This window comes from Poecilia reticulata, chromosome 7 (assembly GCF_904066995.2).
Source record: "Poecilia reticulata chromosome 7, P_reticulata-male-v2, whole genome shotgun sequence".
Lineage (NCBI taxonomy): Eukaryota > Metazoa > Chordata > Actinopteri > Cyprinodontiformes > Poeciliidae > Poecilia > Poecilia reticulata.
Genome location: NC_088836.1, coordinates 4,723,548 through 4,747,946, shown reverse-complemented (window position 1 = coordinate 4,747,946; position 24,399 = coordinate 4,723,548). Strand labels below are relative to the sequence as shown.

The 24,399-nt window shown below is 39.8% G+C and overlaps 1 protein-coding gene across 5 annotated transcripts; it reads left to right on the top strand.

Annotated features, from left to right (window-relative positions):
* The first annotated feature begins 782 nt into the window (after positions 1-782).
* usp19 (ubiquitin specific peptidase 19) lies at positions 783-24,024 on the top strand. 5 transcript variants are annotated; one of them, XM_008412793.3, is made up of 27 exons: positions 783-902; positions 983-1,143; positions 3,067-3,454; positions 5,005-5,133; positions 5,241-5,377; positions 6,115-6,612; positions 7,166-7,544; positions 8,376-8,532; positions 8,620-8,691; positions 8,878-8,993; positions 9,409-9,650; positions 9,749-9,947; positions 10,743-10,876; positions 10,989-11,147; positions 11,265-11,375; positions 11,457-11,567; positions 11,668-11,769; positions 12,779-12,919; positions 13,003-13,121; positions 13,202-13,345; positions 14,528-14,904; positions 16,033-16,143; positions 16,234-16,450; positions 17,842-17,994; positions 18,112-18,278; positions 18,972-19,144; positions 20,578-22,967. In XM_008412793.3, the coding sequence occupies exons 3-27, from the start codon at positions 3,232-3,234 to the stop codon at positions 20,839-20,841; spliced, it is 4,635 nt and encodes a 1,544-aa protein (XP_008411015.1). In that variant the 5' UTR covers positions 783-902; positions 983-1,143; positions 3,067-3,231; the 3' UTR covers positions 20,842-22,967. The 5 variants fall into 5 exon arrangements, with proteins under 5 accessions (XP_008411015.1, XP_008411016.1, XP_008411014.1 ...); XM_008412794.3 differs by having other exon boundaries at positions 786-1,143; positions 9,415-9,650; XM_008412792.3 differs by having other exon boundaries at positions 786-1,143.
* Positions 24,025-24,399: the final 375 nt, after the last annotated feature.

Sequence of the window (24,399 nt, the reverse complement as noted above, 5' to 3'; positions counted from 1 at the left end):
TTCAGAAAAAAATGTTTATCCATTGTCACTGGTGGCCATGCTAACTAACCTTATCATTCCTGACAGACTCTGGGAAGAAGCTGTAGCAGGTATGCCAGCATGATTTACAGTGTTAAGACCCTCCTCCTGGATTTTTATTGGTTGAGTCTAGTATCACTGAGAGCACTTGAAGAAGCCAGGGGAGCTTGATTTTTTTCCCCCACAGATTAGCTGTCTCTTCATTATCTGTACGAGATGTACAGATTAGTACACATTTGTTTTTGTTTTGTTCTATTTTACAACAAATGTGTAAAAAAACTTTTTTTTGCACATTTGTAAAAAAACTGAACATTGTTTTTTCAATAATCACATATTGCCACGTTGAAAACATTATTTGTTTTGAATGCAAGCACTCTCCTTATTAGGTGTGAGCTTTCTGATGCCACGTTTTAGTCAACGAGCCTGCTGAGCCCGGTTATTTCCACTGGGGACTTAGTTGCATAATTTAACTTAAATGGCAAATTACTGGGTGTATTTTTTCTTCTCCCCCCCCACCGCCCTCAACATTGAATGATACTTTTTTTTCTGTTTATCTGAAAATCTATATGACGTTAGTTACGTTAATAAATGTATTTTATTTTTTAAGTTTACTTTGCTTTTAATTAACAACTGAACAATGTAATTTCGCAATGATTCTGAGACTTTTGTTACCTGTAAAGTAAACCGACTGGAGATCTCTCAGCCTCGCAGGACCCGAAGTTGCCAATGAGCGAGCGAGAGAGAGAGGGAGACTGTATTCAGATCACGTGTGCGTGGTATTCAGGAAGTAGCGCAGACTGGCAGTCATTTCGGGTCTGGTGGGGCAGTATATTTTGTTTCCCACAAAGTAGGTTCTACCCGCCGAAGACAATGACACAAACGCAGTAAGTTCGATTTTGGACATTGTGTTTTTCCTTAGTATCGGAAAAGCCGTGCTAGTTTGACAGAAATGGGTCCTGGTTAGATGTAGAACATTCTAGAAACACCGTAGACTGCGGGGGTTTCGAGTCCGGCCAGAAACAGCGCAGCAGCCCGAGGCCGTGAAGAAGCTTAGCAGCAGCCGGAGAGTGCGCTAAGGAGTCGCCCGCTATTGTGAGTTCAGGCGGAACTACAATCACGTTTAAGGTAAGTAGGCCTTCAGTTTCACTGTGATAGGAGATATTAGGGTTTAAAACACCCGGAAGCTTGTTGTCACGAAATTTCAGTAAGCGTTTATTTATTGTCTGGTAGCCGTGTCAACCCTTTCGTTTCAGTTACACTTAGCATGTTGCTAATGACATTAGCCGTTGAGCCTTTCCTGCTCTCTGCGGGTAGAATGCTGCTGCATTTCAGGTTTAGCGACCTCACCTATGAATTTACACTGATAGTGATGATGGCAATAATAATAATGGATCAATACAACCTTTACAGTGAAATTATCGGAAAGGAGAAGTTAGCGCACCAGTGAATAATTACTTTGTTTACACATGTACGCTTTAGTTAAGTCTAATGACTAAATGTAGTCATTTTTTGACGCCGCAGTAGTGTAGTTAAATGTCACTTTTTAATAGACATGAGAGGACATTAAACGCTATTATTTTCAGGCGGCTAGCTCACCAGCTACTGAGCTGCCAATTGTAAGGGCAAGTCGTCTAATAAAGCCATTTGCTTTTATGAGCAGGGTTCGTATCTCGATAAATGCTCACTCTTATAAATTTATGTTGCTCTATTTATTATTTACTTTTATCGTACGGTACTTGCTGAATGTTTTGTTAGGCTAGGGAAAAGAGGGTAGGATAGGCTCTTTTGTAATGGCCGTGTTCCCTTTCAGCGTTATTTGAAACCTGCTCCTAATTGGCTTAAAGCCCTAATGTTTGTATATAAAGGAGCTTCTAACTCTTTTCGCCCCAGCTTTATATACCTGAAACACCAAGTAACGTATTTTTGTACGTTTTAAAACATACATATTTCACATCAAATATTTGCTAATTCATATGACTGATATTTAAAATCCAGAAATGAATGTATTCTTCAGAGATACATTCAGTGATTAAATTATCTTTAAAAGTTGATAACAGGAGTCTCGGATATAAATCCAACACTACAAACATAATGATCCTTGCAAAAGTATTCACATTTTTTAATCTAAAAAAAATTGTGGTAAACTTTTGTATTCAACTTGATGCCCTTAATACCATCAAGTGCAGTCGGTTGCCCTCATATGTCACATAATTAATATATTTTGTGTGTATTTTAATCTCAGTAACTATCCAGAGGCTTTTTAGGTTTACAAAAAATAATCAGTGAACAAACAGCATGCTAAGATGTGCTTATGGAACAAGCAGAACAAATTAAATCTGTATTATGAACATAAAGCGCAAGGTAACGGTTTAGAAGTATTGCTGCATACAAACTGATTCAAAATGGAAAGTAAGCTTTTGAAATTAAAGTTTACACGCAATATTAAACGCAGATTGAAACAATACACTTTATAATGAACATACACTCACAAAAAGTATAGAAGATAATGATGGAACGAGTTTTGGAAGTTCAGAGCTAATTATTGGTCAGTCACTGTATGCCGCTGTGTGATCTACTTTATCTTCTGTTTTTATTTTTATTTTTTATTGTCACTGCTGCTTTATAGGTGCTTCAAGTCATGTTCTCGTTTCCAGGTAGCTGTCCGGTTTGGTTTGGTTTAATTTCGTTTCACATGAAACCCTCTAAACCAGCAGTTTCTATTCTAAAGTTGTGAAGCTAACTTGAGGTTTTGTTAAAACAAACGTGGAGTCTACGCTAAATGACAAAAGATCATAGTAAAATGTTTTCTCTGATAAATGTCGAGATTGAAAATACTGCAGTGTTTTTCATAGTAGCTGCCGCCAGGGGGACGCTGTGGGGGCTTTAGAAAGTTGGAGGGAAAATGAGGGGGAAAGAAACTCAAAAATAAAATAAAAAATGTATCTCAAATTTTTCAATCTTAAGTTTTTTATAATTTCAATTTTGTTTTTCATTATTTTTTATTAAAATCCAAGTTAAAATAATTTAATGTTATTTCTGATGCTGCAGGTTCCGACACCGCGATCAGCACCCTGATTCTGTTCTGGGAGAGTTCCGACCAGTATCGTCGCCAAGATAGCCGGGCCAGGCAGGAAGAGACACACCTCAGATTCCGAGCCCAGCAGCGGTAGTGATTCTGGCGACGGGCGGCCGGTTAGCGCTAAGTGCCTGAAGATGGCCAGCAGCGGCGGGGACCGAGTAGCTGGTAGCGAGACTGCGGGGCGTCGTAGTGGGGCTCAGCAACGAGGAGGCGCTAGGGAAAACGGCTCAGAACAGACCAGCAGCACCAGTAAGAAGAAACAGAAGGACAAGGCCAACCAGGAGAGCAGAGAGGCCAAGAGGGCAGCAGCAGCAGCCAATGCAGCACTGGACGGTGTTCTGGCAGAGGTCAAGAAAGGTGAGAATAAATAAAATACTCATGCTACTGAAGTAACCAGTTTATTTGACTGGTTGAAATTACTGTGGGTAATCACTGGATAACTTGGGAGTGGTGCAGTGCTGCTCCTCTGTTGCTGTGTTTCCATTACAAATGTGTCTTAATTCTTTTATATTCTGCTAAGATAAAAAAAACACACACACAATTTTGCAATTGCATTGTTTCTGTTAAATAATAAATTAAATTGAAATCGTGCATGAATAAGCTTGTTTATGCTATAAGTTATTTAAAATCATGGCAGCAACAGATGTGGACAGATGCATACATTTATAATGCAGCCATGGCACTAGTGCTCCTCAGTCATCAGAGGAGATGTAGGTGTCTAATTCAGACGTTGGAGCAACAAACAACTTACACTTGGCAGTGGCTATGTAGCCCTAATTTTTTTTAGAAATTGTAGATATTTTGGTCTTACAGGAGAACTCTGGATTCAACACATGGGGTTGACTCACAACTTTTTATGAACTGCCTGATGCCGTGGGAGCTCTGGTGGAACCAGCTGCACACTGTCCAGAATAAAGAAACAATTGTTCTACCACTTCCTGTTGTCCTCTTCAATGTTTTCACCCGCAGTAATATTTGGTTGTTGATTGCATAACTCGTGATGCGATAAAAGTTCTTTCATTGCAAATTTGCGAAATGCATCCATTTTGATGGGGCTGAAAAATGACCTCATCTTAGCGCAAGAACTTATCAAAAATCTTAGTAAAGGGTTAGTTTTGATTTTCTGATGAAAGGTCTTGTGAATTTATTTCCTATACATATATACACTGCTCAAAAAAATAAAGGGAACACTTAAACAACACAATATAACTCCAAGTAAATCAAACTTCTGTGAAATCAAACTGTCCACTTAGGAAGCAACACTGATTGACAACGGGGACCCTCGTCGGGTCAATCAGTGTTGTTGTGTTGTTTAAGTGTTCCCTTTATTTTTTTGAGCAGTATATAAAAAACATGTTTTCAGCTGGAAGATGTCATATCAGCTTGAGCTTGTAGAAAATGGGAATGCATTACAATAATAGCTATTCTGAGGTTCACTGTTTTAGCCGATTCATCACTTTAGAAGAGTTCAAACTGAAAATGATTATCAGTGAGATATGCTATAATAGTATAAACGGTCTGATTTTTTTCTAAAATTTAAACGATGTCCATTTATGTGTGCAAAACATCTATTTCTGTTAAACATTTTGTGTAGCAAGTGCATACTTTCATAGGGATATTCACATCAGTGTTTTTATATGTGGAAATGGTGGTTTTTCCATGTGCCATTTTTATTTATTCTCCCTCTATAACTAGAGTGTCGTTTTTGTTTTATAGACCTCTGGATTGTTGCCTTCATTTTGATACTAGAACAATTTTGACCTTGCAGTTTTTTAAATGTGATAAATTAATTACGACCATTTTAATGTTTCAGTAGCATGTTTTCTGAAGTTCAGATGGTCATGTGTATTTTTGTGTACTGGTTTACTTCCAGTACTGACTGGTTCAGTTCTATAACCTTTGTCTAGATGTGTTTGTGGACTGGAAGCAGAACGTGAATGAAGTGACAGTCAGACTGCGCTGTGGAGACGGGGTGCAGAGGACAGAGGACATCGACACCACTTTCACCGACACAAACTGCAATGTGTCTTTCCCAGGTTGGCTTTGCTAAAACCTTAATAACTGCAACTAAGTAAAATGGATTCAGGCAGGTGTTTGTAAATATTCCTTTTGACTGTATTTTGGTTTGTCTCTAATTGTTCAGATGGGCGGCAGTGGAGCTGTCAGTTGCAGGAGGAAATCGAGGCCTCATGCAGTAAAGCACAGTACAAGGAGAAAGGTGGATTTTTGCATCTCATTTTGCACAAGAAGATTCCGTTTCACATTTGGCCGTCTCTCAAGGTGAGTCGCTTTCAATGTTTTTCTTCCTCTTTTTGCTGTCCTTCAAAATACGTCTGCGTTCAAACTTTAGACAGAAATATATTTTACTTTATTACTAAAATTACAATATGCATCTGTCTAAAGTTGTGAGTGGGATTGCAAAGCAGAGATGTGAATCTTTCAATGTCTTTTGATTCCATTTTTAGGGTCATGATTTGACTTGGAAACTATTTTTAATTCAGAAACCAATTTGTCTATTCAAACAGCCTGGAGATATTGTTGAAATTATGTGACTGACGAGATGAAAAGACTGTAAAGAAGTGGAACATTTATTTAAAACATTTCTATAAAATTATAAATACTATGCTGCATTATGGTGGACATGTAATTCGGTATGCAGTATACTCGCAAATAAGAGCGGCAAAAAATATACAACTTAAAAACATTTTAAAATAGATTTTTGAACATTTTGAATCAATTTAGAATTCCCATGACTCAGAATTTTGATTCTATATAAAATTTAAAAAAAATCTGCATCTCTATTGCAAAGCAACAAAAACTTTATATTTCCTTTAATGAACTTGGTGGTTTTAAATACAGAGGCCAAAAACCCACTTAAGATGAAAGACGACCAGAAAAAAATACCATTTTTCTCTACAGTTACTTAATTTCAAAAGCTAATTGCTAAGTTCACCATGTTGGCGTTTGTTAAATGGCCTCATTTCTTTTCTTTTCTTTTCTTTTCTCAACTCTTTCAGTCAAATAAGAAGGAAAAGGACGTGGCCCGACCAGAGTCCAGAAATGAAACCAAACCCTCCACCTTGAAGTCGTCAGAGAAAGCCAGATTAGCTTTAGAGCAGCTGCAGCCTCGGCCTCCCTCGTCACCTGCACACGACGAGCAGAGCCGCAGCGCTGGCAGGCCCGAGCGCGGCTTCAAGCGCTGCTTCAAAAACAAAGCGGGCGACAAGGCAGCCGCGGACTCGGTCCAGGTGAAAAAGGGCTCCGATGACCGCTCGGGCGCCAGCATCGTGCCAAGGGCAGCCGCAAAAGGCGAGCAGCCATCTCAGGAACACAGTTTGCGGCTGCCCAACATGAGCAAAGACGCAGAAGGGGAGCCCACCTCTATCAGATCTACTGAAGATGCTGGTAAAATTCCTCACCTCAGCTCACACAGACATGAAGACAACAGAGAAGAGAAGGAGGGAGGCAGCCAGGAATCTGGAGCACCAGGGGCGGCTGCTGGAGACAGAGCTCAGGTGAGACGGTGCTCGTCTAAAGCCTCTGCTCATTTTTGTTCTGAGAACCACTTATTGTTTCAAAAATGTTTCAGATTCTCAAGCGTTTGCCCTGGGAGAAGTCTCTTGGTCAATCAGAATGAAGTGTTTTTTGTTTTTTTTTTATCACTATTATTATTATTTTATTATTTACCAAGTTGTAAAATGTTGGCTGGAGAAATTATCTACTACAGTAAGAACCTGGAAAATTTTTTTTTTTCATTTTCTTTGTTTAATTTTTTTTGTTCAGACTTTAAAAGCCTTGTGTGGTTGGGATCTTTATCACTAAAATAAAAGGCAATTCTTCCTTTTCATTAGAGTGAAAAAATATCTCCTTGTATCACTGCAGCCTGGATAAGGAAGACTTCTGGACATGCTGATATCATGTTACACCTGACTTTGGTTTAAACTGAAATTTGGTAACCTGCTTCCTTCTGGAGAAGAAAAGTAGTGAATATTCAGTCTAAAGTCAATGGAGCGCTAACGGATGTCTTTGTTGCCTCCAGAACACTAATATCTATCTTTTTGTGTGAAGGTGGTGAAGACAGACGAGTCATTAGACATGTCCGAAACAACAATACCTGGGACTGACGGCCAGCTAACGGCTCCTGAAATCACCGATTGCTTCCAGAACCCAGCCAAATCCAACAAGAACACGGATTCTTCTCCACAGATGCCAAGAGATGGAACTGACCTTGAGCTGCAAGAAAATCCCACCAAGGGCGAATCCCAGCAGGACGCATTCACATCCCAGCAGCCTGGGATAACAGAGACGCTACCAGAACTGGCTGCCGGCGCAGCTCACAGGCAGAGTCAATCAGCAGATCTAACGCCGAAGTCGAGCACTTCTGACGGAGAGGAGAAACGGGACCAGTCAAAGGAAGAGCCCACTCTGGATGTGATGCAACAGGAAGGTTGGTTACAAATGCAGAATCAATTTAAATGGAAATGTTTTGAGGAAGCTGGGATTATTCCAACTCTTTAATCATTACCATTAGTTTGAGAACGTTACGAACATTCCCAGAAATTGTCCTAAGGTGCGCTTTTGGAAATGAAAATACAACGGTGGACTAAAAAAAACTAGTGTTTCTGTATAATCAAATAATCTTTTAAATAAACAATATATTGCTAAAGATTACTGATGCTTTTTTATCTGAAAACGGAGTGAGCTGAAGGTCATACCAAACTTCATTGTTAAACTGGACGTGAATATGAGTGGAGCAGAATGCCAGGTCCATGTTTCAAAAATATCAACAACCTTGTCTCTGCCCTTGCAGTGCAAATGCCCTAAAATCTGCGTCCCCCTATTTACATTGCTATTGATACTTGCAGTTTGCCATAAGGCTTTGATATTTGATACGTACATTTGTGCTGTGTTCTCCAAAATGAGCCTTCAAAGAGGGATCATGTAAATGCCGGTACAGGAGCATCTTCCAAACAGACCGGTTTGAATCTTAGGTTGCTGACATACGGTAATCTGTGCTGAGTTCAGTGTATCAACTATAAACCCAGCTTAACTCATCTCTATCACTGTTACTGGCGTATAAAAAAAATTAAATAATCAACACTTAGCCTGGTGGGGGGGGCAAAGTAAAACCTGGTGGCCTGTCAGGCTTCTAATACCCTGGGGCTAAACCGTGATCACATCCTGTCCAGATAAATGGAACTGTGAGGAAGCATTCTGTATTTTCTTATTTATCACTTGTTGGCTCAGGTATTTTTTTGTCTCTAAAAATCCCCTGCAGCCCCCGAGCCAATGGTCAACCTGCCGTTGGTGAAAAACGACTCATACGAGAAGGGCACAGACCTCATGGTGGTCAACGTTTACATGAAGGGAATCTGCAGGGAAACAGCCAGAGTCATCTTCAGAGAGCAGGACTTCACTCTCATCTTCCAGACAAGGTGGCTCACCTGAAAATGCTGCTAAAAAGCAGAAGCTTTGCTTCTTTGTTTATCAGAACCATTGACTTATTGTTTGCTCTTTGACAGCGATGTGAACTTTCTTCGGCTTCATTCAGGCTGTGGGCCAAACACAATGTTCAAGTGGCAAGTTAAACTCAGGTAGCTGCTCTGCTCGGATTTCCTTATAACTGGTTAATAACAGCATGAAGGAAATTGTCTAGTTGGTATTTCCAACTAATACTAACACTTTGAAACGAAGGTCTGAAAAAGTGCAAGTTCTGCATGAAGTTGATGGCATAAAGGCGAGCTATTTGAAAAAGTGTGATGTGACCTCCTGTGTGTCAGGAACCTGATCCAGCCGGAGCAGTGCAGCTACTCCTTCACCCCGTCCCGCCTGGACATCACCCTGAAGAAGAGACACAGTCAGCGCTGGGGTGGCCTAGAGGCCCCGGCCTCACAAGGTCTGCTGCCAGCTTTCTATTTAGTCCCATTTAATTCTCTCAAAGACTTTAAAGAATGTAATAATTCATTTTATTTGCTCTTTCTGTTGCTTATTTTGGATATTTAAAAAGTCTTCTAGTCCCAGTGTTAAATGTTCATTAGAATTTTAAAGTTTATTGATTTTTTTAGAATGTGTTGTTGCATTATTATACCTTTGCCCCATTATATTACTTGAAATCAACAATATTATTGTTTATTGTGATAACCTCTGGGCCAATGTATTGTCCAGCAAAATTTATTGTGGCAGGCTTAGCTTTCTACAGAATTGTTTTTAAGCAAAATAAATCATTTTTTAGGAAATCTGTAATATTTAGCACAATTCACGGTGAGTCTGTTGGTGATCTTCTAACCACAAGCTCTGTTGTCCTGTTTAAGGTGCAGTGGGTGGTGCTAAGGTTGCTGTGCCCTCCAGCCCTGCCTGCATGGAGAAGAGCCAGCCAGGCAGCAGTCAGCACAGCCTCCCAGCCAAGGAGGAACCCCCGAGGGTCGGAGAGGAGCCCACCAAGGTGCCCAAGGCGTCTCCCAGAGGAGTGGAGGAAACTGGTCTGGATACTGTAGCTCCCCGCTCCGTCTCTGAGCATGTTAACATCACCAAGGCGGAGCCCACAGTAACCACGGTGAGGGGAAAACACAACAGGTTACTCCAGCTCAAGCAAGCAACATAAACTAAGATGTGTGTGAAGATAATTTGGGAAATGTGTGCTTGTGTTTCAAGCCTCTGCCCAAGCCTACTTGCATGGTGCAGCCCATGACGCATGCACCACCTGCTGCTAACGAGTGCCACGAGGAAGAGGAGGAGAAGAAGGTGTGTCTGCCTGGATTCACAGGACTGGTTAACCTGGGCAACACCTGCTTCATGAACAGCGTCATCCAATCCCTGTCCAACACCAGAGAACTCAGGGATTACTTCCATGGTAAACACAACCACGTTACTGCTCTGGGTGATCCATGATCATCTAACCAAGAACCAAATGGTTTATTCAACATCAACAGAATTTATCTGGATCACTTTTAGCTGTTCAAGCTTTAAAACATTAGTGATTAATGCAGAACATTAGGAGCTTGTATAGAATTAGTGGAAACTTCAAATTTGTAATTGAGCTAATTTAATTAACTGAAATTAATTTATTGCATTTTAATGAAAAACTATGTAAAACAAGCAAGATTTTCAATTCAAGTACCCTTTTTGCTGCTGAATCACTCAATAAATAGATATACGAGCTCAACAAAAAAGGTATTTATTGTTTTTAATCTGTTTGGATTTTTCAATTGTCAAATAGATGCAAAGTGTTATTGTAGCCATTTAGCTGTCAGTGTTCCAGGAAGCCCTGATCATTGATGTAACTTTAGAAATGTGGACACTGACATCGGCGTTGGGGACCTCTGTGCTGCTGCTACATGTTTAGCATTGAGATGCTAATTTGGCTTGAATAGTTTAGCTGATAAGCTAACTCCTTTCACCACAACTTGAGCTCAATGACAGTCAGCATCCCACCAGTTACTTTTTTGAAGCAGAACTGAACCAAGAGAAGCGGTTTTATTGTCCATTGATGTTTGCAGATGTCGCTTGTGCTTCAGATTTATGGGCGTACTAGAAACATGCGATTACAAAGGTTCCGATTTGAGACTTTTCTATGTTTAAATTGCTTTACTATAAGGTGCTGATGTTTTCCTGTCTTGGTTAAAACCTCCTGATCTCTCCCTGTCAGACCGAGCGTTTGAATCCGAGATCAACTGCAGTAATCCGCTGGGAACCGGAGGCAGGCTGGCCATCGGCTTTGCCGTTCTGCTCAGGGCTCTGTGGAAAGGGACTCATCATGCCTTCCAACCATCAAAATTAAAGGTATTTTAATTAAGCGGGATTTTCTAACTTGCTTGGAATATTTCTTCCATTTCTCTCACAATCCTTTTCACGAGTCTCGTCTGAACTCCTACGTTCCCTTCTGATCTCGCAGGCGATCGTGGCCAGTAAGGCCAGCCAGTTCACAGGTTATGCTCAGCACGATGCGCAGGAGTTCATGGCGTTCCTCCTGGACGGACTCCACGAGGACTTGAACCGGATCCAGAACAAACCCTACACCGAGACGGTCGACTCTGACGGACGGCTTGATGAGGTGGGCTGGTTGTGAAAAATTGGCCCCATGGGAGATTTACTTTTTTTTTTTTCTATTAAGCAAAACCAAGTCAAAATTTGCTTTCAACTGATTGTTTCTTTTTTCCTGTTGTTGCAGGTGGTGGCAGAGGAGGCATGGCAGCGGCACAAGATGAGAAACGACTCGTTCATCGTGGATCTGTTCCAAGGCCAGTTTAAATCCAAGCTAGTGTGCCCCACATGCTCCAAGGTAACATTCAGCTCCACTAAAACGTGGGATGACAGACCTGGCTTCACCCCGTCTCAAGCTCCCTACTATTTCTTTTTACAGGTCTCCATCACCTTTGACCCCTTCCTGTACCTCCCAGTCCCGTTGCCACAAAAACAAAAAGTGCTCTCTGTTTTCTACTTTGCTAAAGAACCTCATAAAAAACCAATCAAGGTGAAATGATCATTTGTGCTCTCTGCTTCTCCTGGTTACCTGACATGACCATTTGCACTTTGACCCCCCCTTTAACACACTTTTCCACTGTGTGTCGTAGTTTCTGGTTAGTGTGAGCAAGGAGAACTCCAGCACTGCTGAGGTTCTGGAATCCATCTCCAGGAGTGTGAGAGTTAAATCTGAGAACCTCAGACTGGCGGAGGTTAGTTTTTCTTTTGATTTTTTTGTTGTTTTTTTTATGTACATTTTTATTCTTAAGATTTGTCTATACACATAATTTTGACCAATGTTTTGCAGAAATACAAGCCAAGTTTACATATTCTTGCATTTTTTGCACAGAATTATTTATTGCAAATTTTCCACACAAATGACCCAAAATATTTAGTTGAAGTGATGCTATTCCCCACCTGCAAGTGGCAGTAATCATTTTTTACTGCAGTGCTGCCTCATCCTTACTTGCTCTCAAGTTAGTTTGTGATCAATACAGCAAGTAACAAAAATCCAACTTTAAGTTTAAATAATAATAATGTTAGTGTCCAAATCCATGTGCTTCTCTTTTTCTTCATCTTGATCTAAAATGAAGATTTTTAGATGGGCTTAAAGAGAAAAAGATGACAAAATTCCTAAGAAATATTTCAAAAATAGCCCCTCAAAATATTGGCAAAAATTTTTGCAATTCTTTTTGATTGCAAAAAGAATTACAAAAACAATTGTGAAATCCTTGAAGGACTGAATAAATCTGATTCTTATGTAAATGCAGAAAACTATATAATTCAGTAATTATACAGTTTTATTATAATTAACAATAATAATTAGTGCCAACTAAAGTAAAAACAGCCATTGAATACCATCAGTAGTGGAACAGAAATGGCTGAGATTTTCATATGTTGATAGATTTTTTAGTTGTTTTTTTTTTGCTGCAAATTCATCTTTTGTTCCAAATAATCAAGTGGTCACTAAAGGAATGTTGCTAGATATTAGGCTACAAAATGTTTTTCTTAATTAAATAATTATTACATTTTTATTTTCATCTTTAAATACGTTTTTAATGTATAAAATAAGCTCAAGTAGATACGTGGAAAATGTGCAAATTATTACAATATTTTTTATCCAATTAATTATCAGAATAATCAGTGTACTAAAATGACCATCATACGACAAATGCTTAAGTTTTCCTGATGGGAGTCCTTGTTCTTCTTCCTCTCTGCCAGGTGGCGAAAAATCGCTTCCAGCGCATCTTCCTGCCGTCCCATTCTCTGGACACCGTGTCACCGTCTGATATGTTGTTCTGCTTCGAGGTGCTTTCTAAAGATCTGGCCAAAGAACGAGTGGTGCTGCTCAGAGTGCAGCAGGTAATAAAGAAAACTCTTTTCTTGTTCTGCCCGTTAGCTGAGGTGCAACGATCCAATCTGAACGGCTCCGTTTTGCCTTCCAGAAACTCCAGGTGCCCAGCATCCCCATCTCAAAGTGCGCTGCCTGCCTGAAACCTCCGGTGTCCGAGGAAGACAAACTGAAGCGGTGCACCCGCTGCTATCGAGTGGGCTACTGCAATCAGTGAGCATCATGGAATATTTCAGAGCCGAACTGCGAATGTCTCCAGCTTTGACTGTATTTTCTCTCTTCTGTACCCCCAGACATTGTCAGAAAACTCACTGGCCCAGTCACAAGAGTCTATGTCGCCCCAACTCTGAGAACGTAGGCCTACCCTTCCTCGTAAGCGTCCCAGAGTCCCGCCTGTCCTACGCCCGCCTCGCCCAGCTGCTGGAGGGTTACTCCAGGTAATCACACCACCTCAACTGCTCACCTGTTTGATTCATTTTGACTTCCTCTGCCAGTCATTTTTATATTAAACTTACCCTAACAAAAACAGGAGTTCTGTTTTTGTTGGGAATAAAACAATATTAGATTAGATCATCAGTGTTTGAAAGAGTTTGCTTTGAGATCATATTAATAGAATGAATCAAGATGCAGATTAAAGGGGCAGTACTTGGTTTAGCTTTGCATCCTGTTATAATGTTATTTGGTCATCAAAAACATACTTGGAGTTTTGCCTTGAGTCTGTCATGCATGTTTGACAAATCCTTTAATCTCCATGGTAACCATTCAGCTATTCACAAAGCCTGGTTGAACCAAGTGCCGCCTTCAAGGCGCAGCTCCTCCTGAGAGCTGCAGTTTCCAAGCTTCTGCCTCACAGAGCAGCCCTTCTCTGCTCAGCTCCTTCAGACTAGCCAGCAGCAATTAGCAAACACCTGGTGGAACTGCTTAGCTCATGGGAGCTACTTCTCAGTGAAGTTCTAGTAAAAATGTTAAAAGTGTTAATAAAGGATCGACGTAATGACTTTCAAAAAAGCAGGAGTTTTAAAGAGACGGGACCAATTTTAAGGTGTTAAATTATAAAGTAAAATTTCTTGTAAAAGTTATATTTCATATACATAGGTAGCTTTTTATAACAGTTAAAGGTTACATGGTTACTTAATTGTGCTATAAAGTGGCACTACGTGCCTGGAAAAGATACAATATTGCCCCTTTTAAGAATTTGTGATTAACATTCTAAAAGGAATTTTAATTCATGTCGGTTATTATCCGCTATGGGATTATCATAAGTGATGCCTCTAAATGGCAAATTGAAATCCTAATCTGAGGCTCTTTTTATACTTTTTCTTTTTTTTTTTTTTCTTCTTAGAAACATTCATGGCTTTTAAATCATAACAGCTGTGAAACAATAGAAGATGAACACAGTTGTACTTTTATAGTTTATATGAATTCTGCTGCTGTGTTGGTGAAGATCCAAGATATTACTTCAAAATATCTTAAGTCAAAACCATTTTGTAGATGTGTTTCATAAATGGAAAAACTCAGAATCTGTACCACCACATCAGCTAAAGAAGCAGATGACTGTGTGAATCCTGATGAAACCAACTGATCTGTAACTAAAACCTGGCATTTCTCCGTCCCTGCAGGTTTTCTGTGAACGTATTCCAACCCCCGTTCCAGTCAGGCAGAACGTCTCCTGAAACACCCCAGTCCCGGTTAGACGTACCGCCAATGGTGCTCAGCTCTCCTGACGGTGCTGGAGCCGGAGACGAGACCAAGGGGGCGGGCGGTGATGTACAGGCTGGCGATGCTGACTTGGAGAGTCCCTCTCTGCCACCTGAGCTCCAGGGGGAATACAGCCAGGCGTCGGCCATCCACTCCGAGGCGTCTGGTTCCTTTTCCCTCTCCAGCACCCGGACTAAAGACTCTGGGTTTTCTGAGTCCGTTTCCTCCACTTCCTGCTGCTCTCTGGATCCTCAGGCTGAGAAAGAGACAACATGTGAGAAAGCGGTGCGGCCAGAAGGTAAAAACCAAGAAAAGGTCTCTCTTTATATTCTACATCAGGCATCACTAAATGGCAGGCCTTGGTCTGAATCAGGGCGAGTGATGGCTCTGGCCTGAACCCGCCTCCAACCTGATTAATTCACAAAAATAGATTGTTTTCATGGAGTATCTGTTCCAGCAGGAAACGAGCAAAGATGCCACACTGACCAGTTTAAACTTTTTTGTTGTTGTTGTTTTTTACAGGTTAATTTTGTGATACTCCTTTAATTTAAGCACTTTATTCATTGTTTAGTAATGGTGTTGACTTTTTTACTTGAAGTGTAAGTCTTCAATTCTGTAGGCTTGGACCTTTTCACATTAATAGAAAAGGGGTATTAGACTCTGTTGGCATTTTTAAGATTCATTTTATTCTGAGGTTTCTGTCTTAGTCCAGAACGCCTTAAGTTTATTTGTTTCAGGCTACTTTTAAATATGGTAAGATGCTGAATGTTTACTATAAAGTGCAAATTAATAGTTAATATGTGAACATACTGGTAGGAAATGCCAGTTGACAGAAAATATTGTAAAGTATTTTCTACTTCAATCATCCCTTCTGTGAGTTGTCCGACGGAACATTAGGGCCAGGCTACAAGAAGTTTTGTATATTTAAAAGAATATAGTCATAATATTAGCAGAAGAACAGTTAGAAAATTAAAAGGAAAAATGTAATTTTTATGGAGAAAAAAACCCCAGCATAGAGATCTTATGTGACCATCTCAGTCCTCTTGATAATTTGATCCCGGTGTTTTAAAAGATTTAGTTTGTCAATTAGATATTATCTGTAAAACCTAAACTACTGTATAACTTCACAAAATCCTCAACGTTCATTTTAATTTTTTACTTTTCATGTTGGAGATCTCATAAAATTACTTCATTCTCCTAATATTATAACTTTATTTTCATAAATTCAAAGTCCAAATCAATAGAAGATGGCCGCCCTGGGCATGCTGACATCACTCTGAACTATGAAAACCCAAGGACTGTATTGGTGGAATTAAGAAAATCCAGATTTTTCCAAAAATTTAATCTGCCAAAAATTCAACAATTTGATAAAATAGATTTATCGACCAGCACTAACAGATTCTTCTTCTTTGGTTTTAATCTGCAGCTGCAGTAACAGGGTACCAACAGCCAAGTGAGGCAGCGTCGGGTCATGCCAGTCAGTTCTACATCGGTCTGCTGGACTCGAACAACAAGGAGCAAAGGCTGGATGAGAAAGGTACAAGAACGATCATCGGTTCTAATTAGATTTTAGTTAAAATGCAACTTTGGTTCTTGGCTTTAATTTTCCCTCGTACGCTCTCTGCAGAGGATTCTCTCGCAGACGTGGTAGATGACGCGACCTTGGAGCTGGTGTGGAAGAACAACGAGCGTCTGAAGGAGTATGTGCTGGTCAGCTCTAAGGAGCTGGAGTATGAGGACGACCCCAGCTCCATGAGCGAGACGGCCAGAGCGGGACATTTCACCCTGGAGCAGTGCCTCAATCTCTTCACCAAGCCTGAGGTGTTGGCACCTGAAGAGGCCTGGTAGGGACAAACATTTACCACCTCAGTCCCTCCTAGGGTTCCAAAACATTTTTCCCAATACAACTAAGAGGCGTGCTTCCAGGACTGCAAAACCACAAAGTCGTATTTTGTCTCTTAGTTCATTTGAAATAAGACAAAACTAACTTACAACTAACTTTTCAGCAAGATGCAGGAAGTAATATTAAGTAAAACATTCCTTAATTTTAAAATGTACTAATTACACTGGCAGATTATTTCACTTATAACAAGACATTTTCCCCATGTTGTAAGTGAAATAATGTGACTGTGGTATTGGTAGTTTTCTCATCAATATGAAGAAATGTTTTATTTAATCAAGCTCCTATAGAGGGATTATCAGTCGACATAACATTGTCAGCAGCCGCTCTACTGCGCATGCTGCCTTCGGAACGCAGGCAAGAATACATCATTCTAACTATTGAAACTATTTACAATTAGGTTATAAAATAATTTATCTTCACTCAGCGCAACTCCCGCATGCAGCTTTGCAGGGTCTGCAGTTTTCAGTGGCTTTAATTTTAGCTCATCATCTCTGTACCTCACGCTACCTTCCATTCAGCCTGCTGCATTTTTAATTTCTGAATTTCTTAGTTTATCAGCTGCCTTGATGGGTGCAACTACATCCCCGTTTTCCCTCTAATAGTGACCAAACTACGACAAAATTATTTTATTTATCTTTTGCATGCTAAATCTGGATTCCCCCCTTTTTTTGTCTTATCAAAACTTGCGTTTTCGGAAAACCCTTTTCTGCTCACCTCCATGTTTGTCGTCTTTAGGGGGACTGGACATATTTCATTGAGACCAAATGATCTTAGTGATCAACTTGCCTAAAAATTGCTTCTAATGGGCAATTTTCTCTTGTCATTTATTGTCTCACCTGCATTTAATGGTTATGGGTGATTAGGACACATCTCATTCACTAATGTTAATTTGGTAGTTTAACTTATTTTATCACACTGTGATAAACAGTTTAGTACACTGTCTAACATCCTAGCTAATGTTAAAACAATAAGATAAATGCAGGCAACCATGGCAACCAGTGAGCGTTTAGTCGCCTCTGTGGCTCTTCCATCAGTCAAGTTGCGCACGCATCCGTTGTTTATAAACAAATAATTCCGCCATATCTTTCTAAAAAGTTACTTGTACGTAAGTGGAGTTTTTTTTTTGTCTTATTTCAAGCGTACTAAAATATTTGCTCCAAAAACTTGAGTGAAATATGTGGAAATTTCTGCCAGTTCTCTTGAATACAGAACCAGTAATTAAAGAAATGTCTGTAAATGTAATATTTCTTTGACATATTTATGGAGCTGTTGGTGTTCCTTGTTGCGGAATTTGTTATATCTATTTCCTCCCTGCTCCCCGACTGCTTTCAGGTACTGTCCAAAGTGCCAGCAGCACCGAGAGGCCTCCAAGCAGCTCCTGCTGTGGCGTCTGCCGAACGTTTTGATCATCCAGCTCAAACGTTTTTCCTTCAGAAGCTTCATCTGGAGAGACAAGATCAATGACATGGTCGACTTTCCTGTCAGGTGATTGCAGCTGCTGTGAACTGATCTGAGAGTTTTTAGCATGTGACAGCACAATATGCTTGTTAGAAGGGAAACATTGGTGAAAATCTAAACCTCTTAAACAATTTTGGGTTTCAGGAACTTGGATCTGAGTAAGTTCTGCATTGGCCAGAAGGATGAGATGCAGCAGGCCCCCATCTATGACCTCTATGCAGTCATCAACCACTACGGAGGGATGATAGGAGGGCACTACACGGCATACGCTCGCCTGCCCAGTGACAAGAACAGTCAGCGCAGTGATGTTGGTAAGTTTTACTCCTTCCCAAATATATCTGTGTACTTTTGCTTACTCTGATCGTGATTCTATTTTTTTTTTTTTTTACGCAGTTTAAAAAAAACTTAGACTTTTGGGCTTTAAAGATATTATGTAAAAGTCTTAAATTAGTGTCTAAATTAAGTTCTTAAAATGTCTTAATTTCATTAAGAAAATTTAAGATGGCCTTAAATATGTTAATCACTGATCCTAAATTTTGTCGCAGCTGGATTTTTTTTCTCTTCTTTTTCCCGCAAATTTTTCTGTCAGGCAAAAGTTTGAGTCACCCGCAGACATCCTCATTGCACTCTGTTCCTCAAGGCACAGACCGTCTTGAATAGCCAGCTAGTTGCCAGGCTAATATACCCTTGCTAGCTAGCTAGATTTTTTTTTTTTTCCATCTGTTATGGGTATAAATCCAGATTCCCATTTTGTTTTACCATTGTTGATTGTAATTCAGAAACTTTCTCCAATCAGACCTTATATTTATATTTTTTTCTGTCTTAAATTTTACTCAAAGTGAGATTAAAAAAGTCTTATAGTCTTAATTTTGGCTTGCTGAAACCTATAGATACCCTGTAAAAATGCTGTGACTGATTCACATCAGAACATCACTAGTTACTTTCTGTAAATGTGCTCCTTTATTATATTGCATTCTGAATTTGTCTTCCATGTGTGGCTACAGGGTGGCGGCTGTTTGATGACAGCACCGTAACAATGGTGGAGGAGAGCCAGGTGGTGACGCGTTACGCCTACGTCCTTTTCTACCGCCGCAGAAACTCCCCTGTGGAGAGGCCACCACGTTTCCTCTCACCCGGAGCCGAGTCAGCTACAGCCACAGGAGCCTCTGCCAGCCAGGTGAGGGCGCCACAGCCATAACAAACCACAGGGTTTTCTTTACAAAGAGGCTTTGCTTTTATGTCCCGGGTTCTGATCTGTACTTTAAATGAAAGGTTGATAATTTCTTCAACCATAGTAACATAAAATAAAGCTGTTTATGTTAAATAGTGCTGCATAATCACACGTTGATTAGATGTTCACATTTACTTTTCAGAGGTTTGGTGCAATAAATGTTCCAGCCACTAGGAGGAGCTTTTAATTGGTTACAAAACAGCAGCATGTGTGTGAAATGTCTGAGAAACGACACCCATTAATCATAGATTTTTCTGCAAAGGTCTCCTTTAACCGATTCAAAATGTTTTAAAAACAGCTGCGCATTTTATAACGCCTCTAAGGGCAATAAATCCATTTTATCACTTAATCCAATTTCCTATTTCTGGAAATGTAATTTTTGGAAAATCAGGTTGTTTTTCCACCAATGTATTCCTTGTGTTTCCATATTTTAGTGACGTTATCCCACCCAGAGCCACCATCTTGTTTTCTAGCTTGTATCTATTTGGACTCCTAGAAGGGATGACTGTAGAAAGTGTTGGAAAGTATTTAGTCATTTCTTATGTTTTATAAGAAAAAAGTGAGGGAAGAAATAGTTTGTAATCAGAAATAAGGTTTTGTAAAAAAAAAAAATCTGATTTCATTTTGAAGCCAATATGTGCCACTGTAAGCATTTTGCATTTGTCTTCTCTGTTGACATTGGCAAAGTAAAAAAGAGACATTTCCTACACTAGCGAACTTTTGTTGTTGTTGCTGCAAAATCTGTGGAAATCTGAAACGGAGTGGTTCATGTAAATGGTGACATCACATGATATCATTTCTTTAAATTAGCCTTTTGTTTTTTTTTTAAATGGTAATCTTTTTAAAGTTCTCATATTTTTGACTTGTAACATTCAATGTCCCTGTGGATATAATTGGTTGTTTTTATCCAATAGGCCAGCATGTGAAGTGCAAGGAAAATGATTCATGGTTTTCAAAGATTTTTATGAATAAAACTGTTCTAGACAAATCACTCTAAAATCTTTTTTTTTTTTTTTTTTTTTTGCTGCATTTTCAGCTCTATTCATCTAAACACTTGTATTCCAATTGCTGTAGCATGATACTGCCACCACCATGTTCCACACTGTGGATCTGGTGTGGTCATCTCTTAAAACCTTCCACCCTTTTCCTTCCATTTCACTTCTGTACTCCCATGTATTGATCCGTGACACATAAATGAAACTTCAGCTCATGGTTCCAGCCTCTAAGTGGTACGAATACTTTGTGTTAAGAGCTCCGGCCTGCCTGTCGTCCCTCCTGCTCAGCAGGCAGCTCACTGTGGCGTTACCAAGTGTGATCTGAGTGTTTGTTAGAAACTCGCCTTTTCCCAGAAGCTGACACCCGGTTTCCGCCAATCGCAGGCCTCTCTAATATGGCGGGAACTGGAGGAGGAAGACGAGGGGCCCGACGAAGGGCCTCGCGGACTGTTTCGCTCCGCACTCCGAAGCCGACAAGCACAGAGGAACAGAGGCGAGGAAGAGGCAGGCGCACGCCGCCGCCGCAGGCACAAGATGTCAGACTATCCCGATGAAGACTGCGTGCGATATCTAGTGGTGGCCACGCTCACTGCAGTCATCGCTCTCTTTATTAACTTAGTTTATCCCTTTCTATACAGAATCAGATGAACCTTTTAATAATAATGCTTTCAAATATGACAAATACCTTTCTAATAACTGAGGTATTTGAAACGAAGATTGCACTACATGCTTTCTGAAAGGATTCTATGGGACTATGGTAATGTTTCTGTAATAAATGAGAAGTAGTCTTATAGACGAGGCTAAGGTAGATGTATAGCTTTAAAACTGCAGTATGTAACTTTTGTTAAAAAACAAAAGTTATTTACATATTTGTTAAAACTGTCGCTATGTCCTGACTATATGCTATGTGTTAGAAAGCTTATGAAAAGATCCATATCCTCTGCCTCCTCCCTGAGCTGCTGTTGCCATCTGAAGAAACAACCAACCAATCAGAGCCAGAAGGAAAGTCTTGGCAATGTCAGTCAGTCTCATGTATTCACTGCTCATTGTGCTAATGGTTGATAAACAACTTACTATTACAGGAAAATCCTTTATCCACTGTCATTGGTGGCTATGCTAACTAGCCTTAGCATTCATTACAGGCTACGCTAGCTGCAACGTAGCAGAGAGCAGGGTAAGAGGCCTGTCCATGAAAATGATTGGCACTGCCGAGGCCTGCTTGGAGAAGACAGAGGAGCTTTTTTTTGTTTTTCATCTGTCTCATGCCATACTGTCATGGCACAGTGACAGTTTCCAAAAGTAAATAATATATATATATAAAGTTACATTCTGCAGGTTTAATAAGCCCACTCTTTACTAAGTGATCTGAGGTCAGTAATTATTACCTGGAGCAGACTTGATGAGCTAAAAGCTGTGGAACTTTCTAGTTGATGCTTCTTGATTGGGAACCGGTAGTTTGTCTGCAAGGCTGTTTGTGGGTCAGTGACATTAGGAGGGCTAATTAGACTGAAGTAAGGAAGCTAGCCTGAAGCTAGCTGCTGCTGCTGAAGGAAACCTTCATTTCTCTGCACAAGGCTCCTGCAGTGAAGCTGCAACCTGAAGGTTCTTTCCTCCTGGTTCTTGTCGGGTTTATTCAGTGGATTTAGTTTAAAATGTCCTATTCTTTCGTATTTTACACGTTCTGTATGTTTTCTGCACTGTAATCTGTTTATTTTAATGTAATTTAGGTATGGGCTGGGCTGGTATTCAAAATGCCACAGCATAAATATTTCAACTCAAACTGTTCAAGTTCCTTTATAAATACAGTTAGATGATCTGAAGATGAAGCTCTGACTGAAACCACTGTAGTGAGCAGAGGATGCTCATGATTTATCCGCCATGTTTCTCCATTTTCTGAATAGAAGGTGGGGCTTCTTTAGCTGAACTTAGCTTTTTAAAATTTTGTGTTCAGCAACATGTGGGGGAGGAGCAGTGCTGTTACCTTGATTCCAGAAACCATCCCATGCCTAATAACAGCTCATTACGTCTTAATTTGTTTGATATATTTTTACATGATATATTTAAAGCCACAAACATACTTTACATTTTGGAATGAAGTGTAGTAAGCAATATTTTTTTCTTTTAGTCAAAGCTGCAGAATAAGCTTCAAATTTCAGAATTCTGTTTCCTTCTGACTATATATATATTTTTTGTATTTTAAAGCACTATGAGAAATTGTACCTATATATTTTGAAGAACATTTCTTTTGTAACAAAGTATGTACATATATATATTTTAAAGTAATTGAATTTAATTTATAAATTGCAAAACGGCAGCAATATCAACATTTTTCACATTTCTGCCTTCTTTCTTTATGCAAACATGTTTTTTAAAATGATTTTCCGAGAGCATTTCTGAGTCTCAGGGAAAGCGGTTCTAAAGCAGCATCAGGTGGTCTGTTATCCTCAAATGTTTTCTTATAAATTAAAATTAGGGTATATGAATGCTTGACTCTGATATATGCAATATGTCTCGTTTTAATGCGCTTTTAACTTGGACATGTCATTTTGAGCTTGATGTGAAGAGGCATGAGGAAGGTTGCAATATCGTCATGCAGGGAGCACAATCACTACTGTTCTGATCTGAAATGATCCAGAGTTGAATAAGGCTGAAGGAATCTGAGTTAGTAGTTTGAAGCCACCTGTAAAATGATTAAAATCAAAGTAATATCTTTTCATTTCCTTCCAGTACTGTATTAATGCTGCTTTCTAAATAAATTCACACTACAACCTTGACTGAAAGTGTTTTTGTTTTTTCCTGTTTCTCTAGTGTGAATGTTTGAGGATCCTTCGTTTAACTGGTGATTTATCTTCCAGGCCTCTAGCCAGTCACTGTTTGGGACAGACCTGGACCCTGAAGGACCCCCCACCCTCACCCCGGAGGTGCCAGCTGACATTTTCGCTCACTCTGCGGAGTGCACGGCACCGTCCTACAGTAACATGGAGGAGGTGGACTAGTTGCCGTGGCGTCCAAAAAAAAAAAGAGGGTTTCCAAAGCTCAGTTGTCGATGTGGTCAACCAGGGTATCGACTGTTTTCATTTCGACTCGCAGAGCAGCAGTGACTTTCTAAACATAACGCGTTAGGGTTTAATAAGCTGGCATATGTCTAATTCATCACTGCAAACACGGCTTCCACACCTGCACCATGCAGCCATGTTTCAGAGGTCAGAGGATACGCTGTTGTCAACCATCAGGGCTGGTCTGAAGCTGAAAACCTGGAACAGATCAGACCGGACTGGACCATCCCTGACTGATGCTTTGGACTTTTAGGCTAATTCTGTAGTTTGATTGGTGCTTGTTTAAAATGTGTGTAAATTATTTTTGAGTTGTTTTGCTGCAGCATCTCCAGTCAGTTGCTTTGTTTCTTTCTGCAAGGGGGGACATGAGTTTCTGTTTTCTTAAAGATTTTGCCTTTTTTTTTTTTTTTTCTTCCCCCATTCTTGTAATATTTGATCCTGTGGATGTAAGTGTTAGAGGGCTTTGGTATAAACTGAAATATGCATGACTTGATTTTTGTACAGGCTGTAATCGCCCGCCCTGAGCTGAAATGCTATGTTGCTCCAGTTCACTGTTGCAGGTTTGTCTTGAGTTGTCCAGTCTAACCCCTGCAACGTTCGTCATAAACTGCAGATATAAAGTAAGAAAGATTATTAATCCTGCTGTGGAAACTATAAATGGTTGATTAAAATAAAACTGCTGATGGAAAAGCCTGCAATGTTTCCACTCATCTGGACCTCTCAATTCAGGAGTATCTGAAAAAAGTGCATCTGTAAATAAAACTAGTGAAGACTATTCATATTTGAACCTGTCGTGTTTAATTTTTTTTTACTTTTAAAATTCCTATTTCCACTGAACAGCAGCTGGTTGTTTTGCTTAAACCAACAACAGTTCGTCTTTAAAAACCTTTTATTTGAAGTGTTACGATTAGACACTTAATACAAATCAGTACTTCAGTGTTGTTTTAAATTATGACATTTTTCTAATTTTGATTTTGTTTAGATGTAATGGTGGGAATAGAACTACTTATGATCCAGAAAATGTGGTCAGTTTGACTTTCCCAGTTGGTAATTAATTTTTCACATAATGCCAGCGTGGGTTGAGTAACTTTGTTTCTCTTACAAGAAAGAAATTGTCATGACTGATATTAAAATTTGTTTGATCTGAAAC

Excerpts from the sequence above, each read along its gene's own strand:
- usp19 (XM_008412793.3), top strand. The coding sequence starts at position 3,232 with ATGGCCAGCAGCGGCGGGGACCGAGTAGCTGGTAGCGAGACTGCGGGG. Across the intron at positions 3,455-5,004 it reads TCTGGCAGAGGTCAAGAAAG|ATGTGTTTGTGGACTGGAAG; the intron begins GTGAGAATAAAT and ends ACCTTTGTCTAG. Across the intron at positions 17,995-18,111 it reads ATGGTCGACTTTCCTGTCAG|GAACTTGGATCTGAGTAAGT; the intron begins GTGATTGCAGCT and ends TTTGGGTTTCAG.